The sequence below is a fragment of the Heliangelus exortis genome, chromosome 8 (assembly GCF_036169615.1).
Source record: "Heliangelus exortis chromosome 8, bHelExo1.hap1, whole genome shotgun sequence".
Classification (NCBI taxonomy): domain Eukaryota; kingdom Metazoa; phylum Chordata; class Aves; order Apodiformes; family Trochilidae; genus Heliangelus; species Heliangelus exortis.
This window is the reverse complement of record NC_092429.1, coordinates 15,073,100-15,092,736: the sequence shown is the minus strand read 5'-3', so window position 1 is coordinate 15,092,736 and position 19,637 is coordinate 15,073,100. Positions and strand designations below refer to the sequence as shown.

The 19,637-nt window shown below is 33.8% G+C and overlaps 1 protein-coding gene across 1 annotated transcript; it reads left to right on the top strand.

Annotated features, from left to right (window-relative positions):
• The first annotated feature begins 575 nt into the window (after positions 1 to 575).
• ODF2L (outer dense fiber of sperm tails 2 like) lies at positions 576 to 15,452 on the top strand. The gene is made up of 13 exons (XM_071750605.1): positions 576 to 661; positions 886 to 957; positions 1,837 to 1,953; positions 4,494 to 4,679; positions 5,794 to 5,903; positions 7,437 to 7,572; positions 8,115 to 8,225; positions 9,122 to 9,226; positions 10,409 to 10,567; positions 12,664 to 12,749; positions 12,831 to 12,993; positions 13,868 to 13,993; positions 15,289 to 15,452. Exons 1-13 carry the CDS (start codon positions 626 to 628, stop codon positions 15,415 to 15,417), a joined length of 1,536 nt encoding a protein of 511 aa, XP_071606706.1. The 5' UTR covers positions 576 to 625; the 3' UTR covers positions 15,418 to 15,452.
• Positions 15,453 to 19,637: the final 4,185 nt, after the last annotated feature.

The window sequence follows — 19,637 nt, the reverse complement described above, 5'->3', positions numbered from 1 at the left end:
TGTGAGAAAGTTTTTTTTTAGTTGTGAAGTTTATTTTTTAGTTGGGAATTTCCCAAATTGTGCTATTCATTTTTTTTCAATTATGTTAAGAGGATGTGGATATAAGAATATAAACTCATAGTCTGACCAATCCTTTTGTTGGAGATGAACCTGGCACAGGCTGAAAGCAGGGAAAGTGGATCCTGGTGGGTGGAGAGGGCAAGACATTCTGCTTCTGAAAAGTAATGAGTTAACAGAGCACTGAGTGGAGAAAACAGAAAACTTTGTGCTTGGCAAGGGCATCAGTCACACCGGAGTGTGAAGGAAGAGGCCAGAGAGGTGTGCTCAGAGAAGAGTAAATGTGATACAGTGTAAAGAACAACCCTAGTTTGTTTCCTTAAGCTATGAGGTTATATGCACAAAATAAATTGAATCTTTAGGGTTTAAACCAGCAACTCTAAGTAGCTCATGAGTGTGCAAGCTTTCATGTGTACATTCATATGTACCAAATTAAAAAATGGAGCAAATTATAGGTACCACATTCAAAACCATTGAAAAAAAAGCTAGATACACTATAATTGCAAGTAATTTTTAAATGTTTCCTACTTTTGTTTTGCAGCTAAACAGTAAAAATATTGACACTTTGATGCGAAAGTTAAGTGAAAATGAAACCCAAAATACTGTAAGTAAATTAAAATTCCTGTCTCTGTTCAGCTGTACATCTGAAAATGGCTACTTCATGATATACTATTTCAAGTGATAGTGGCAAGATGGGGTTGTTTGTAATTTATCATCACAAAATGGAATCATAGTTTTGCATCTGAAACATTCATTGCTCTGCGTTGCTGTAGCATTGTTGTGTGCAGATATTAAAATAATTTCTTTGTCAATTTCTTCTCCCCAAAGAAACTCAGGAGAAAAATACTTGAAAGAGAGAAACTTGTTGAAGAACTTTCATCCAAGCTTCAGCTTGAAGAAGTAAGTGACTGTTGAAATCCAGTGTGCGAGGTTTTGTTTACAAATTTTAATTTTTGAGAAAAGCAATTATTTCAAAGGTCAATGAAAAAAAAAATTCTGAAAGGTGTTTTCTACAGAAATATCTTAATACTATCAAGACTGTGAAAACCTATTAAGGATACAGGTTGTCCTTAACACTGATGTCTCACAGTTCAGGAGGGACATAAATCTAGACTAATGGCTTTTGGTTTTTCATTTACAAATTTGCAATAGTTCTGGAAAAACATACTTAAAATGAAGTAATACAGAGTAAACTAAACAAAGCCTGTTCACAGTTTCCATGGCTCTTTGAGCTCAATGAATAGGGCAAGGTAGTACTGACAGCAGAGCCAGTATCATCAAAGTTTGACAGCATTCATTCTTTGAACAAAAGGAAGGGGCTTGATGCAGAAACCTGTAGGACCCTTTTAGGTGCTGTGAGGCTGCTGGAAGGTCAGAGCCTTTTCTTCTCCATAGCAGGTGGCAGTCTTTGGCATTTAATGAAGATCAGGGCAGAGCTGATGGCTGTGGTGTAATTTTGGTCAGGCTGCTAGCTAGGTGCCTTTTGTTCAGCCTGGGTTTCTGATTTCATGCTTTTAGGCCTTGTTCATACTGGTTAAAGAGTCAAATTAAACATGAGGCATCAATTATACATACATTCTTTCCAATTTTTTATTTCAGTTTAATAACATTAGTAACAAATTACTGCTTGTGAATACACTTATAGAGCATATTTTATCTCTTCTCGTTTTTGAGGACGTTCAAATAGCTGTTAGAAACTAAGGCAAAGTAGAAAGAATATAGCCAGCTCCATAGGACCCATCTTCATAGACCAATAGATTTGTGTTTATTTCTCCTTAGGTCAATTTACAGAAAGAAGACCACCTGTCAAGATCAGTAAAGGCAGTACAAGCACACCTGCAATGTCAAATTCAAAGAAAAGAAGTGGAAAATTATGACTTAAAACAGAAAATACAGGTCAACATATTTTTACTTCTGTTTTAGTTTAATTCAAAAAAATAGCAAACCCTTATTGTGGTCAGAGTCTGACTTAGATATGAGAGTTAAGTCTTCAAGTATCACTTGAAATCAAACTCTTGGTAGAAGAAAATTCTCAAGCAGTACAAATTATTAACATTTATATTTTTCACTCTGCCTGACCACACTGTCTTAGTTGCAAGAAGTTTTTTTTCTCTTTTACCAACTTGATCATGCTAATAGTTCTGCTGAAAAGAAGTTAAGCACACATAGAAGCATTCCTACTCACCTGTTATTGAGAAGACAGATACTGATCTTGATGCAGTCTCCAAATATCAACAGATAGGCAAATCCCCAGGATGAGATTCTGTTGGAAGATCAGGGTGGTGTATCACCACCTGTTTCCTTTCATTTACTGTGAAGGCATAGATAAAACTCTTAATACTGACTGAAAGAAGAAGGAACATTTAAGACCCATACCTAACCTCATTTTTTTTTTTAAGATGGTGAAAGTATTTCTATTTTCTTTTGTAAAAAGCAAGAGGTAAATTTGGGCATTTGTGTTAGTTGCTGGCTTCAGAACAAGGCAAGAGGCCATGTGTCAGACACTAGAGCTGCATGTGGACCCAGGTTTCAATATTTGAAATTTGTTAAGAGCATAGGCATGAATGAGAAAAGGGTGGCTAGAAAATAACACATCTCTAATTTCCAGACTTCTTTTAGTAACAGATACTCCTTAGTTATTATATCTATTGAAGTTTTAAAGGAACCTATAGCAACCACATTTCAAAAAAGTCACATCTGTTTCTATTAATACATCGTGGTTTCTTCTGGATAAAAATTCTACCTGGTACAATCACAGAATTCCAACAACATTTTAAGTACATAAAGTAACTTGATATGCAACTGTAGTTTTATCCAATCTTTATAAAGTTTTGATTGCTTTTCAAAAAATGCTGGAGTCAATTTATAGCTTAGGTCATGGTGAAGATTTTGTTAATATTTGGACAAAAGCTTAAAACAGCTTAGCATTACCCTTACAAAATGAATCTATGATTTAAATTTACCTCAGCCAGTGAATAATGCCCAAAGCACTTATTGTTAGTGTGACTGTGACCTCCTGAGGTTGTAACAGGAGGTAACAGTTGTTTACTTACACCAGCAGTTAAAGATATACTCAGGTTTTCTGTTTGCACTATTTATTGAAGGTGTCCTTCCACCACCCCCCTTCCAAGTTGCATCTTTATTAAGTGTCCCATAAGCATCTATATATGAAAACTGCTTCTTGCATATTTAGGGGGGTTTATAAAATAATAAATAGAACTTTTCCTTTTTGGTTAGTCCCAATACCTGAGACCATTTTTTACTTGGAAAGCCACATACACTTTGCATTGATTGTGGAGAGGTTTGGGGGCTGTTGGCAGGAGCTATACTGACAGGTAGCTCTCGTATGCATAATATTTTATAGCAACTGACAAGTAGTATCTTGGCACATTAACATAGGTAAATAACATGTCCTTCTTGTCTTTATTCATGTAGAATGTAGGTAAGTGCCTCAAATGTAGGGAGAAAATACATTAATCATTCTTACAATAAAGATAATAATCAGTGACTTGAGACAATTTTTACACTGCTCTTTTACTTACATTTCTGTAGTTTGGCAGAAAAATAATGAGTGATATGGATGGAACTTGTACTCATCTCTAAGAAAGTTTTTCCTGTAGTTTGGTCATGTTTTTGATAAGCTGCAACACCTTAAAAATAATTGCAGCTGAGGTTCTCCTTGCAGCAGAGTCTGGTATTGCTTTATGGTGTGTCATCACTCAGTGTTTTAATGTCAGGACTCTTTTTTTTTGACTAGTGATACATAGCTGAAAAACACAAAAGTCTTGAAGCTAGAGGTCAGTTTCCTGAACTGGATAGCATCATAACACTAACTCTATCAGAGTGATGTAAAAATCTAGTTAGTCACAAATATTAACAGTAATAGAAAAGATAATATAGTGACAGTTGTAATCTCAATTGTGTTATATGATATTGTGTTGGTAATACAATTGGATGCATTAAAATACATTTAATACAAATGTAGTTTAATTCCTGACTGTTGCAAATTGAGGCACTCAGGAAATTATAGTTATTTGTTGTATTTACAATGTGTGATATACAGGCTTTGTCATAGCCTGTTTTCATTATCTTTAAATAATTGTCTACAATGAGCAAAGCAGTCCCTAGTCTTATTTCATTTCCTGCTTCATTATCCATTAAACACAAAAAAACCTTTCCATAAAAATAGTTTCTTCACCAAACAATTCTGTCTCATTAGTGATCTCTTGATCATATTATAAGGAGTTTCCCAAAAAGTATTTTCTCTTGCCTACTGCTGTACTTATCATGGTGAGCTCCTTCTATCAGCCACAGGATTTGAGATACAAAGACATTATGGAAACAGATTATAAATGTAATTGGTATTCCTGATTGTATTAGAAAATCATATTTAAGGTATAGAATTTGGAAAAAGTTGATATTTAATTATACTACAGAATCTAGAAAAGAAAATAGAAGACTGGAAACTTCAAGTTGGTGAATACAAGGACCAGATGTTAGCCTTAAGGGAAAAAAGTGAGCAAGAGAAGACTGCTCTGAAAAAAGCAATCAGGTCCCAGAAACAAAGAGCTGAACATTTTGAAGCTGTTGCTGAAAATTTAACCTCCAGAATAAATGAACGAGTGAGTGACTGTGCTGTGAGCAATGTTGTGCTATACTGTTTTAAACAGAGAAATTGTGAGATTTTCACCTGTGGGAAACAGAGAAAATTGGTTGGTCATGCAGAGTGTGTATTTCTCTCTCTCTCTTTTCTTTTTTTTTTTTTTCTCCCCTTCTTGGTCTAGGAAAAGGTTGCTCTGAGTGACATGCAAACTGTCACTACATTCAATTCCTTTGGTTTGTTAACATTATTGACTGTCTTAAACCATGAGGTTTTAGACTACACACAATTTAACTGTTCAGAAAGGCTAGGTGGATCAGAACTGTGCCAAAATATTTATTGCTTTATTTAAATTCCCTAAAAGCTATATGTTTTATTACTGGTAGATGTGTTGCTGTCATTTTGGATATATCAGTATTAGAGATCTATTTTTCCAGTTAGTAAACTAGGATTGGTTAATAATGTGGCATTTTTTTCTTTGATTTTCAGAAGAAATCAGTAGTGGTTCTTTAAGCATGCTTAGCAGTACAGAGGAATGACAGCTAAATCCTGAACTCTTGATATTTTGAAGTCACACGGTTGTTTTCTTTCCCCATGGAAGATCTGGTGTACTTTAAAGATAGCATGTGTTGGTTAATTATTATTCATTGACAGAGTTTACCTGACTTTGCATTTCTTACCTAGCTATTATCTTTTATGCTAAAAATACTTTGGCAGAAATTTAGCTTTTTATTAATTTATATAATTTAGATGTAGTAGAGATGTATTGGAGACAAATATTTTTCTTTTAAGGTACTGTTTTCAAATTAAATTTTGAAATATTGTTCTATTCTATGGTTGATACACAGTACCAATGTTTAACTCTGTTTCTGCTTCAAATGTAAGTCTGTACTTAGACCTTAAGATTTTCAAGTTTGTGGAGTTTGGTTATGTTTTGGGGGTTTTTAATTTTTTTTTTTTTTTTTTTTTTTTTTTTTTTTTTGAGATGACAAAATTTGCATTGCTTTGTACTAGGTATATCTAAGTAATTTTATATTAAATTATTTCTTTTGTGTCTAGAAAAGTTTTGTAGAACTAGATGTTGTTCTTCAGCAGTATTCTTTTCTTGCATAATTTGTAATTGCCATATTCTCTAGGAATTCAAACTGTCTGAGATCCTGTCAGCTTCTGATGACTGGAAAATCCAGCATGATAGAACAGTTGAAGGAAAGGCAATGTTAGAAATTCAAACAGAAGATCTTAAGAAGTGAGTTAAACTTCAAGACAGTGATTTTTTTTTTTGTTTGTTAGTTTCTGTAGTCATACAGTCTTGATATTTAGTAATGTTGTACTCAGGTTGACATGTAAACAAGTTTAATTATTCATATTTTGAAATTCTGGTCAGAATTTAAAAGTTGGAAACTAGGGAAAAAAAAATTAAATTTTTAGCCTTCTCTCTGCTGCCTTTCACAGCTTTAAAAAAACCCTAATTCTTCATGCAAGTAAGGAACATGTTCTTTCCCCTGCATATTTTCAGTTAGCCTGAACTTGTCAGTAGCTACGATGTTGCTTCTTCAGCACAAATTGTTTAGTTACTGATTAAACAGTGTGAGTGTTAACTTTTGTGTCTGCTGCAGTTAAAAGGTTCATACTTAGGCTTTAATTTCCAATTCAGTCTAATGACAGCAAAATTATCCCAGTTGCACTGACGTCTCACCCCACTAGAGGGCAGAGTTGCTCCCAGTCCTGTGTTTGAACAGTTTATTTTTGTAAGGAAAAGCAGCACAGAATTGCCCAACCTTATTCAAACTGTGCAGTCAGCTCTTAGTGTAGCTGAAGGATATGCCACTTTCTTTGGCAAACGGTGACAAATATCCTTTTACGTTTTCTGTTGTTAGAAATATGGACTATAATTCAAACAAACAAAAGAAACTGGTAGGTGCCCTTATACTATGTCTAAGACAGAATATTTCTTTAACAAATTTTGCATGAAAAAATTCATGCTCGTGTACACAACAGCTCAAATTAAATTGGCTTGACCCTGCTTTTTGTTTCAGAAAATCTGACATTTCTAAAAATATTTTCAACATATTTTAAAACTTAACAGGAGTACAGGTACATAATGTAATCCAGAAATCTTTCTAGCCCACTATTGGTCCAGTGTATATAAAGAGGGATCTAGGAAAGAGTAAAAAAAAGGAAACATTTATGATACTTCCTTAAAGTACTGTTCTGCTTCCAGCTGGCTTTTTACTGGCTTTATACTAGCTGAAAACAGAAAAATTAGCTTGAAAAGTACCAGTCTAACAAGACTTATTCAACTAGACAGTGTTTGCCTAGCTAAATAGCAAACCAAATTTTGGTGTGAAGCTTCATTAACATGAAAAACAACAGTAAGGCATATATTGCAATTAATTGCTTTTAATAATGGAAAGCACCCTTCCTAAGCCAGCTATAGAATATTCTTTTAGGATATTATCTGATAGACCTTATGAATTCATTATAATTCCATTTTGTACAGTAAGTGTATGCACAGTTAACTTAGAAGTATATTTGGGTGCTCTATGTAATGAATTAATATGTAATTGAGCTAGGACCACTTTCTTGGTGGAATTTTAGAAAGTTTCTTATTTCAATAGATACTGCTTTCTTGGGATGCTTAATTACACTCTTCCAATTTTGGTTTTTTCTTTCTTTTTTTTCTTTTAACAAAAATAAGAACAATGAAATAGTATGTATTAAGGTACAATATAAATTTTTGGAAGCATTATATCTGATATAGATGTTCTTGACTAACAAGGCAAATCTCAAACATTTTGGAAGATCTGAAAAGAAAGGAGGAATGGAGAAGCAGCTCAGATGAGGAAATTCTTGGAAAGCTACATTCTGTTAACTCTGAAAATGAAAAAATTTACCTTGAAAATGAAAAATTAAAGGTAAAATTATTTAGAAATATTGTTGAATGTCTCTGCATTTGTGATATGTTAAAGTAAAGAAAAAAAAATGAAAGTAACTACATTAATTCCCTTTTGGTCTTTGTCTAGAAATCCCAAATTTGCAGAATAAATTTTAACATATTTTTTACAATAAGTGAAAATGAGACATTGAAAATTTATTAGTAGAAATCTAGGGCAGATCTAAGAACAGGATTGACTAATTATGATTTCTGCTTAACCAGAATACCCTTACTGTCCATACCTACAAAGTTGTTTAATTAGAAATTACTATTTTATGTTTGTAAAATTTCCTTTCAAATTGAAGAACTGGGTTTAGAATAATTAATAATTTCAAATTTCAAAGGGTTTACAAGTTTTGCACTGTATTTTGTATATACAGGTTTTGTATTTATCTACCAGAATAAATATTCTGATGAGCTGACAAATGAACTGGGGGCTATGACTGTTGTTTGAAAGGGTAAATAATTGTGTTATTTTAGTGACAGTCTGACAGTTTTTATATTTTCCATGTTTTAATCAAGGCTTCTCTTGCTACATTGGAAACCAGTACTGTTTCTGTTGAAAGCGAACTACGAAATCTGCAAGAAAAATCAAAGCTGCAGGAAGACCTTGTTGAACAGTATAAAAATCAGGTCACTAGAATATTTGAAATATTCAAGTACAGGTTTTAGATTTTTAAGCACTTTTGAGGAAATTATAAAAGCTTTATTGATAGTAAAGGAGATCCCTTGTCACATAGACTGTAATAGTGTCATAACATTGAGTATTACAGAAATGAGCACCACTACAAATTATATCCAAGAATAGTCTTAATACTGTTTATAGTACACATAGTGCTTACAGAATTGTGTGAAGCCCAGTTGAAATTCATTGAAGCCAACAGAGCAAGTTAAATACTTGCTTAGAAATATTTTGTTCCTAAAAAGAAAGTTGGCAACCTGGTAAATTGTATTTTAAAAGTAACATTCAAGTTTGATGTCTTTAGTGGGAATATCCAGTAATATTTTACCTTTCCTTGGCTATTTGTTAATTTCTATGTTCCTAAGGACACTAAACCAGCACTCAGGTAGTGTTGTAAAATGTCTTTTTATTTCCATTGGTAGCTCCACATCAAAAATACCAGCAAAAATAATGAATCAGACTTAAAACGGGCTTTTTATCAATTCCTTTTCTGTATTTGGTTTTACTCACAGTTGCTCTGCTAAATTTTAGAATGCTGATTCAAAGTTGTACAAATTTCTGCTGTAGTACAGATACCATTTCACTGACAGTCTTCACTTACTTTCACATTACCACCCTTAAAGTGTTGCCAGATTTAGGATGGGAGATGCATTGCCAGAGAGCAACCAACCTTAGGCAGTGAGGGGGATGAAATTCTCTGGCTAGTAGCTGTGGTCATACAGTGACAAATATTGAGATTCTATTTAGACATTAAAGACTCTTTTTAATGATTCATTTTAATGATTCTCTTCTCTGTGTTTAAAAGAAACACCTGGAAAATGTATGTGAAAAATATACTGTGTCCTAGGTACAAAAATTACGAACAGCAATAGAAGAACTGAAATCCAGATATGAAGCAGTCTTAAATGAAAACAAAAGAATAACAGAAAACAAATATTTAGAAGGAGACAAGGTAGGTCTTCAGTAGTAAAGCAAGTTTCCAAATAATTCTGTAGGACATTAACAATTGCTACATTGATTTATTAGAAGTTACAAAGTACTGCTTCTTTTTTCCATGTATGAAACTATTTTTAAATTCATTGAATGTTTTACTTGCTCTTACATATGAGCAAGTATTTTTTGATACATTTGCAAACAGTAAGACTGATATTACTTTAGAATTCAAGAATATATTTTATAAATTCTTAAAATGTGATTTTGTTATTAATCAGTTTTAAATGAGAGTTCTTGATGGAACACCTGTGAAAATTGCAGCAGGAAGAAAACCTAATGTAAGACTGCTTTGCAGTGTAAGTTGTTTCCTTTAACTAGCAGTCAAAATGAGAATCAATGCAGAGATGAGTTAAGTTTTTTTCAGCAGGTGGAGCTGAACACTGAAACACAGTTAGCACATTCTTAAACATCCAAAAGCAGTACAAATCAGTAGGAAAATCACTTTCCTCATTGCATTGCTCATCAAAAGATGTATTCTTTCAAGCAATGAAACTGAGGCAGGAGTAGGTTTTGCATTGTCTGCAGTGTTATGTTTTACAGAATTGAATTAGTCCTCACAGAGAAGCCTCTCAGATGTTTATTTTATTTTATTTTATTTTATTTTATTTTATTTTATTTTATTTTATTTTATCTGTATTTTTCAATCACTCAGGTGTAGAATTCAGAAAAACTATTTTCTGATCCCCTTAGTATTAGATAATTAGATCATTAGTATTTGCACAATGCTGCATGTGGCTTCAGGTGGCAATAGGTGTTGCCTTTTTTTCAAATACTGTAATAGGTGTATGGTCAGAATTTTTCCTGTAAGTTTCCCAGTGTGTTTGTATGCCATCTCTCATAATATATTGCTATAAAAATAAAATTAAAATTTGGGTATTGTGTGATGCACTGCCAACTCTTGCATAATTTAGTAAATTGTGAGTACAAAAAATTTTGTATATTGTGAGCTTTACTCAGTCTTTAATGAAATGTAGTCAGAGAGAAATTTGTCCAGGGGTTAACTTGTAAATTTAGTATTTTATAAAATAGGTGGCAGCCTGCATAGAATTTCAGATTTATTACTTATATGGAAAGCCATTCAGTATTACAATTAATTTATGGTCTTACACTTACATTTTTTTCCTGTCATGCTACAATGCAGGTGAGGGACAAAATGAAGGCTGAGTTAAAGGAGTTCAAACATGTTTACGACTTGCTGAAAGCAGCTCAGGAAAAGCAGCAAGAATCTTGGGAAAAGCTTACATCCTGGGAAAGGCTCCATGAACAGAAATGCAAAACCCTTAGGGAGCTGCAGATTCAGGTGCTTAGAACATGCTGATTTGTGAAGATGAATGAGTAAATTATGTGGAAGGATTTCTCTGGAACATTTTTTTTTCCTATTAGCATGTGTGAGAGTTGTATGGTTTCCTTTATTTGCTTCGTAAGTAAATCTTCTCTAGAACTAGCACAATGCAAATAAAACTATCACTGATTCACATGAAGCCATTATGTAACACGATTGGTTACCTAAATTTACTATTATTGTCTGTTGCCTACTATTTTTATTGTCTCTTTTAAATGAGAATATCTTTGTGAATACTTACAACCTGAGATGTGTTGCAGTATTCTTCCTTGGAAATAAATGTGCAAGTGTAATTACTGTTTGTATCTAGTGAAATAATTTATTTCCATGTTAATTTTGTTTTAATGACTACTTTATAAACCAGACAATATTTGATCAGATAAGTAGTCGTAGATTGTATTGGTGATGTTTTATAACATAAATTTTTTAATTATTATATTGTTTTGGTTGATAAAATATAGTAAAATATGCTTTAATATAATAATTTCTGTTCTTAGCAGTATTTTAGCACCACTGCTTCTATCTCTTAAGATTTAACATAAATTTTCCTTAGCTTTTTTTGTCTGTGACATCAGTTTCAGTGGCATGGCTAAGTATGGGGGGTTTTTGTTGTTCTCCTTTTTATGTGCTTTTGAGTTAGGAGAGAATGCTCTGCTAGCAAGAATGACAATGGTGTTTGTTTCAATCAGTAGGGTTGGAAAGGGGCTTAATCTTCTTCCTGAGTCAGTGGGAAAGCTTCAGCAGGAAAACAGGGAGGCTCTGTGTCCCTGAATGCTTATGTACTTTGTATATGTATGAAAAATAGGTCTTGATTTTATTCAAGATTTCTTGTAAAGATGATCTTTATAGCACCAGATTTTATTCTTGTTGGTATTATTGTAGGTCTGCCTTCCAGGAATGCTCATAAACTCATATATCCAGCCTTGCTTAGCAAAGTAGTTAAGCAACAATTAATCCTGAGGTACATATATAAAATGATTTGTCATTTTAGTCTAGCTACATGTATGCAAAATAATTCATTACCATAGTGAAGTAATTTGGAATATAATTGCTAGTCTGGTGGAACAGCAGTTAAATTTCAGCATTAAATCTTGGTGATGTCTTTTAGAGACTCCAACCCTTTATCCTATGATCCAAATTTAGGAAAAATTCTTTTGAAGTAGCTGGATCATGTGCAGAAACCCTCCTCTGTGTTCCGCTGGACTAAGACACAGTTTACTGCTCCTCTGCTGGAGGTTTCTAACAGTAACAGTCTGTTCTCTGAACAGCCTCTAATTCACATCAACAGAATCAACCAGATCAGCTCAAATGACTGGATGGAGCTTCTTAAAGAAGTCCTGTGAATGATGGACCTTGCCATTTAAATAGCAGTACCAGCAGGCTTGATGTGGCTATTAATTTCTAATCTGCTATTGATGGGTGAAAGCAAGGGCAACAAACTCACCACTACTGTTACAAGATTTAAATGTAAAAGATTTAAATGATTTAAATCTTTGACATGTCACAGCTTGTCAGTCTGGTTGCTGAAATAGGGGAAGACAGTTTGGTTTCTTGCTTTCTTCAGCTTCTGCTACCAATACATCTCTTTTTATAAACTTGATTGTAATTTTTTACATTCACTACTTTCTGAAATTCTTTGCCAGTGCTCTTCTTTTCTTCTGTGATAACTTTATGTATACATGGTATTGTTTTTATGATTACTGTGACTGTAGTGTAAGGGAAATTATTTTTGCTGAAATCTAAACCTTAAGAATCCTGGATCACGAGGAGGTAGCCATAGCTAAACCCCTAATACACAAGGCTGCATCAGCAGCATGCATTTTCTTAGGACTTCACTTCGTTACATCAAAGGTTTTTCAGTCTTAAAGCATTCACATGAAGTTTTAGTCTGCTACTTTGACTATATTTTTTTAAAAATATCAGATAATGTTTACTTGAATGTAATATAGTGTTTACCTGGAATTATAGTTAAATTATTTTATTGTATTTTAGCAGGCAAGCTTACTTTGTTATATCCTGTATTCTCAACTAGAAATGAATTGTCATTTTCACAGGAGAAAGACAGTGTAATTTCCATGGTCAGACACTCCTTAGAAGATGAAAATGGTAACATTCAGAAGAAATATGAAGATCTTAAAAGGTAACATTTTTAAAATCTGACTGCAATTAATCCATATGCTGCTATAGTGAATAATGATCTATGAATCTATTTTGTGTAAAGGCAACTAGAAAAGATGGAATTTCAAAATGAAGAACTTGCTTGTCAACTCAAAAAAGAAGATGAGATATTGCAGTGCAGTAAATTTCAGCTTGAGGAGAAAATCGCAGAATATAATGGATTAACCAGACAACTGGAATCTGCTAGGGAAGAAGGGAGAAAAATGGTATTGATTATTTAATACATCTCTTAATCACGTTTGCCATTTTATTTTTAAAATAACATTAAAACCATATGCACTTGGAAAGAGAAGATGGGACAAGATTACTTTGCATGTAGGCAGCAATATTAAAAAGTTATGAAGAGTTCTGTAGGATTAATTAATGATTGTCCAATTTAACTTCTTTGTGGAATTCAGATCCTATTGAAATTAATGACAAAATTAAGTGGACTGAAATTTCACCATTCTTTTTTCGGTTTCAAATAAAAAAATCTTTTACCACCTAATATTTAATCCCATATAAATGGTAAAAAGTTTCTGCACAAAAACTTAGTCTTTCCTCTTCATATTTTCTTTGGAATAGGTAGCCCACAAGAGCTTTGTTGCTGAAATCCTTCTCATTTTAGAAGGAAGCCTGACATGCTTTAAATATTAAGCTAAGATGTGTCAGTTGTAAAAAGGATGCAAACAGTAAATCAATGTAAGAGAAACTTCAGATTACAGTGAATTGTTTTAATCAGAAAATATGAAGTTGTAATTTCTGCCTTAGATTAATCACATTGAAATAAACTATCTGACTTTTCTCAACAGTATCTGGGAATATTGATTTGGTTTTGGAAAAATAACAAGTTGGGTAAATTTACAAATCAGTTACAAAAGTGTGTCCTTCTCAATAATATGTTTGGCTTTTTTTCAAAATTAAGCTTCTTTCAAATTTTGACAGAATATTTTGTAGGTTTGTTTAGTTCCTCTGCATGGGAAATAGCTGATATGTTACTTGACAGAATAGGAAACAGCTCCTAATGCTAAGATATAAGAATTTTGTTTGTGCTTTAAGTGAAATTAAATGTACATAATTTCTGTCTCATTCCTATTGCAGGTAGCTGAAGAACTGAAAAAAAATGCATATAAAGAACAAGCCCTTCAGGCAAAAATGCTAGTTCTTGAAACTGAAGTGAAAAAGAGGCAAGAAGAACAAAAACAGCTCCTCTACATCCTTCACCATGTGAGTAAATAATACTGTTAAGCTTTAAGAAATTACTTGCCACATCACTGTTTACATAAAGTTCCTTTTACTGAAAACCACTCTTTTAATACAATTGGCACATGCCTTGGGGAACAGCAAATTCATTCAATGTGACAATGTGCTTTGTATATTGACATTTCTAATGGACTTAACAGATCACAGAATTGTCATGGTTGGAAAAGATCTCTCTAAGATCACTGTGTCCAACTGTCTGTTTTACTGTATGTCCAGCCTGTTCTACTGAATCACTGGAATAATGTTGAATTTGCATTGCTTACTTAATCCAGTTTTCTCAGCAAGGCCAAAATAAAAAAGTAGGCTTGAAGTTGTATTTTCATTCTCAGGACACTCAAGCATTAATAAGTATACCTAGATTTGAAGAGATACATTGCAGTCCTGAAACAACATGATGCCAAGGGTTTGGTATGTTGAAGTCTTAAGATACATGCAGTCTAAGAAGGTTTTTTGATGAGTAATACTCTTTGAAAACAAACAAAAAAGTAATCTGATTTGTTGCTTTATCTAATCCAGAAAATGTCAGAGGATTTTCTATTAATAAAATGGCAAACATACCTGAATTCTGTAAAGGTAACTTCATTCAGTTATTCATTCTAGCCTCATTATTTTTTTCTAAGTGTCCTGGTTTGGGACTCCTGTTGTTGTGCTCCTGTTAAACCGTGACACTAAGGCTGCCTTTAAATCTTAATACTATAATTCTGTTTTTTAAAGTTAAATTTATTTTAAGCTACTAGTGTCTGAAATCTATAAAAGACATAAAAAGAAATACCTGAACATTTGAACATCCATAGTATTTATATGACAAATGCTGTACAGTGTGCATCAGGTATGGAACTAATGAGCAACTGATACTGTTATCAGTCATCTTTTTTAAATAAGGAAAAATAGGCATCAAAAATCGTGTTGCATCAGAGACCAGTAAAAAAAAACCTCATCTTTCATAATCAAAATTCAGAAAGGTAGTTTTTACATTCCCAGGCCTTTTTTTTAAATTACAGCCTATTCAAACTGGACCTCACTTAACATAAATAAAGCTTTGATATCTTGAGGGTTTTTTGAGAACCTTCAGTTTTGTTGAAACATTTTTTGGTAAATAAGGCTTATAAAAATTAGGTGCTGCTTGTTTTACGTTACTACTTGGACTTATTTCTATTTTATTTCTAAGTTGCATTGCATTTCTCTCTCTTTTTTTTTTTTTTTTTTTGGTTTTTTTGGTTTTGGTTTTGTTTTGTTTTGTTTTTTGTTGTTGTTGTTAGTATGAAAAGTGCCATGAAGTACATTTGAAAGAGTTGGAGAACAGCCTACAGAAATCAGAAAACAACAACCAGAGCATCCAGAATTATGTGCAGTTTTTGAAAACTTCATATGTAACAATGTTTGGCTGAATTCTCTATTTTATTAATAAAGAAAATTTTCACAATTTGGCTGACTCTTGTTGGAGGCAAGGCTCTTGAGGCCTTATAGTTTTTTGCCATACTGTCAGTTGTTCCTTAGGAAAGCTTCTGTTGTGGGCAGGGAAGAGCAGGTCAGTCATTACTTCATATCCTACCAGGTGATCACACGTGGAAAATTTATCTGGTGTTACTGATCTAAAGAATTGTATTACTCATGGAGCAGAGGTGGAAAGGCAGCTTGCTTGGCCATACCTTGACAGGTGTGTAAGTGTGGGGTATGCACACAAAGTTGTAAACTGGTCTGCCTGTGCTGTACAATTTTATGGGTGTCCTTTTATTCTCTGGTAAATGCAGATGATCACAGAATACCTTCCAGTTCCCATGGGGGAAGAGAATACCCATAGGCTGGCTGCAGAGTAATTTGCATTTTTAAATTATTAATAATTATATAACATTTTGCATGTTTTATTACAAGTATATAATATCTATCATCCATTATACTTCTGTTACTGTAGCTATCTAGTTGTCCAAGGTGAAGGTATCCATCCTATTAAGAGGGGCAGACATTTGGAGAACTTTAGGTTCCCTTCCTGTCTTTTCTCAGCACCAGTACAGCACTGCTGCACTGCATGAAACAGCTGCTGCCACAAGGCTGTCCCATCCAGCTTTTTTTCTATATATCCCATTATGATCAGGAGCACACTATAGTAATACTTGACAAATATAAGTAGCAAAGTATTTTAGATGTATCTTAATCTCTGAATGTTACAATACACCGTCTAATGCTGAGGCAGCTCTGATTAGAGTATTTATTTTTACTTGAGTACAAGGGCTGCTCCTCATTGAACTGAGTATGACTGACTTATGCCTCAGGTTAAACACATAAATCTTCAGCTGATTCGGGGCCAATAAAAAAACCTTCCCTACTGAGAAAGTCATTGTTTCATAGATAAATGCTTATAGCACTCTGGGTTTTTTAAAAAGTTGTATATTCAGGTAAGTTAAATATATGTAATTTAGAATGTGTATTTAAATAGTATACTTTTTTTTTTTTTTTCTGAAAACAGGAGTTATTTTGTACACAGACAATACCTGTTCATTAAATGTAGTATGTAATTGCTATTTATAACTTGTAGAATGTTGTTATTATTTTTTCTTTTTTTTCCAAATACTTGTCCCTTCTACCAAATACAGGTAAGTCATAATGATCTGTTTGTATGCAGTTTAAAAAAATAAAATTATCAGTTATTATATATGACCTATGCTAGTAGCAAATATTTTTGTTAGATTTTTGGAGTTTTTGCATTGCATACACAGTTACAATCATATTTGTAATAATTGAGTTCTGCCTGTGCTAGCTTTTGAAAAGTCAGCACGTATGAAGGAAAGATTTCAGAAATAAAGTGCTGAATCTAATCATGACTGGTTTTTAAAAGATCATAATGGAAAACTGTACACTTTTCACTGATAAATGATACGAAAATCTACAGAAACTTGTTTTCACCCTATCTTTTGCTATCCAGGAAATTGGATATTTTTTTCCCCATGTAATTTGCAAGAAATAGACCTGGAATTATCAAAGTTGCTTACATCTTCGGGTACCTCTTTACCTTAATATTCACAAACAATAAATTTAAGATATGTCGAAGTATATGTGACTTGATTTAGCTTACAAAATCAGAAAATTCTATTTGTAAACATGTGAAGTGCTGGAACTGTCAGAACTTAGAGCTAACCCGAACTCCCTGTTCCTGCATGATAAAATGGTCAGTAACACATCAGTGCCTTGTTTCTTACTGGTTTTAAGCAACAATTTTAGATAGAAGATCATTATCTTATCATATGCTTTAGATTTGTTAGTGTATGGGAACACAGAACTTAAAGCAGAAGCATTAAGTCCTAGAATTACTTGGGGCCCTACACCCTTTAATCTTGTCTGCCAAGTAGCTCATTAGTGGTTTAAGGCTGATTGAAGAACTGTACCTATTCCCCATCTATGGCACAAAACCTGCCATGAAACTTTCTATAAGATGGGGTCATTCCAGTGGGAAAGAGGAACTCAGAAATTGCTCTCTGGACACCTGCCTTCTGAAGGGATATCTGTAGAAGAGAGGCAGTGATCATTGGGCTCCAGAGATGACTCCTGTGCAGTAGGTTATTAGCAGAAGATTTCTTTTGATTGATAATTCCAATCAAAACTTGGTTTTCTGTTAAAATTTTAAGAAGGGACTGTTACCATGCAGATCAAAATGTCCTCTCCTAGAACTGCATCCAGCGTCCCGCCTCAGAAAAGAGCCAGGTGATGGAGTTTTTGTGAGAAACATTGCACTGGTGATTTTCCTACAGAAGTTACCTGCAGGAGAAAGTCTGGAGCTGCCCAGCACAAAGAGAGGTCACAGCAGGGTCCATAGGAAAGGTTGTGCAGGATGTAAAGCAGATACAGTGATTTTGTGCAAATTTTGTGCAGAAGCCTCCTGTGGATTGTTTTAAGGCTGACTTAGTGGATGCATGTTCCTTAAGGCTGGAGAATTGAGAGCACTATATTGATGCTCACTGGTGGGGAACTAAAACAAACAACTGCTCACCCTGAACAGGTATTTAGCTCAAAGTATTTTCTTGTGTACTTATGGCTGAACTGTAATCACACAGCAGCTGTCACTAAGAAGTGACATCTGAAGGTGGAGTGGGGGTTATATTGCCATCCACATATACTTCCATCTTTCACTAAAGATTCTTTATGCACTGCTGTTGGCTTGCAACTTTTGGATAAAGCTTTTACAACTGCTGCACTAAAACTGTAGTAGTTCTAGTGAAAGGTAAATCATTCCCACTCAGAGAAATCTAGTGTCTTCAAAATGCTGGGTTTATTATTGTTTCCAGGAAGTAACTAACCTATGAACAGACTCCTGTCTGAGAGTTTGACAGACTAGATCAAATACTTGATAAAGGTATCATATTACTTTGATGGCAGATTAATCTATTTCACTCAGAAATAAAAGGAAAAAGGTGGTTTTATGTGTAGACTCCACTGGCATCTTGTGTTTAATTGTCTGTAAAACTGTACCTTCCAGTTATTGAAAACATAGGTATTTCATATGCCACTCCTAATTTGGTGGTATTACTAACAGTTGAAACGAAGTCTGATTGGTTAGGCATTACTTGCTTTTCATCCAATTTGATCTTTAAAAAAACCCTTTGATGACATCTCATTTCTAAAGCAGTTATTACACACCCAATAACCATCTCCAGATCTCCCATTCACTGTTGAGCCCTTGTTCATTATCACCGTGACCACATTCCTATTCTTAGCAAAGTTTCTCCTTTGCAGAGCAGCCTCCTCTGCTGTGGCAGCAGTCCACTTACTAATTTACAACTCCACCCACTAACTGCTACTTTGAATTATAAACTACCAAAGGAAACCATGTATTTTTAACAGCCTCAATTTTACCATCCTGTCTGTTTATATAAGTCAAAGACATTTTTGAAATGCAAAAATGCTAAGTTGGCATTTCAGGTTATTCCCAGGGCACTGGCTGTTCCTCCACAGTCAGTTTTCCTCTTCCTCTCTCCACTTGAGAAAATCAGTACAGTAATACGCTGAAAAATGCTGTTTTGTGCCACTATTTCATTCTTTTTCTAGAGGAAAAATCCTAAGAAATGTGCAGGAAAAGCCCAGCTTAGGATCTTGAAAGTCTTTGTGCAAATCCAGAGCACAGGCAAGCTTCCATGATTCTACTCTAGGCTTTATTTCCAATTTTTTCCTCAATTTCTTACCATGCAGTAGATTATTAGTAGACTAGTAGTTGATTATTAGGTAAAACGTGGTAATGACATCAATGTTTACCTGCCATTGCTTAGTTGTTTGTTGATTGGTTGGTTGGTTGGTTGATTTATTTTTTTTAATTTTTTGTATTGTAACAATGACATTTGAGCATAAGTGGAATTTGCTGTAGCTAATATCACCCACAGTCTGGTAGACATTTATGTGCTTGAGGCACACAGGGAACCTCTTGGAGACAGTTAGTGGTGCAGAAGCCAGCTTTTTTCTTACAGATTGTTTTGGAGTAACAAACAATATACATCATGAGTTGCCATATTTGATAATTATTTTATAGTGTGTATGGTTACCTCATGTAAAACAGAAAATCCACCTCATATCTGCAGAATCCTGTCAAAGCTGTGAAGTATGCTGTGATGATTGGTTTTTTATT

Coding starts and splice junctions, on each gene's coding strand:
- ODF2L (XM_071750605.1), top strand. CDS start 626: ATGCGAAAGTTAAGTGAAAATGAAACCCAAAATACT. Junction 5,904..7,436: donor CAAACAGAAGATCTTAAGAA/GTGAGTTAAACT, acceptor TTGACTAACAAG/GCAAATCTCAAACATTTTGG. Junction 9,227..10,408: donor AATATTTAGAAGGAGACAAG/GTAGGTCTTCAG, acceptor GCTACAATGCAG/GTGAGGGACAAAATGAAGGC.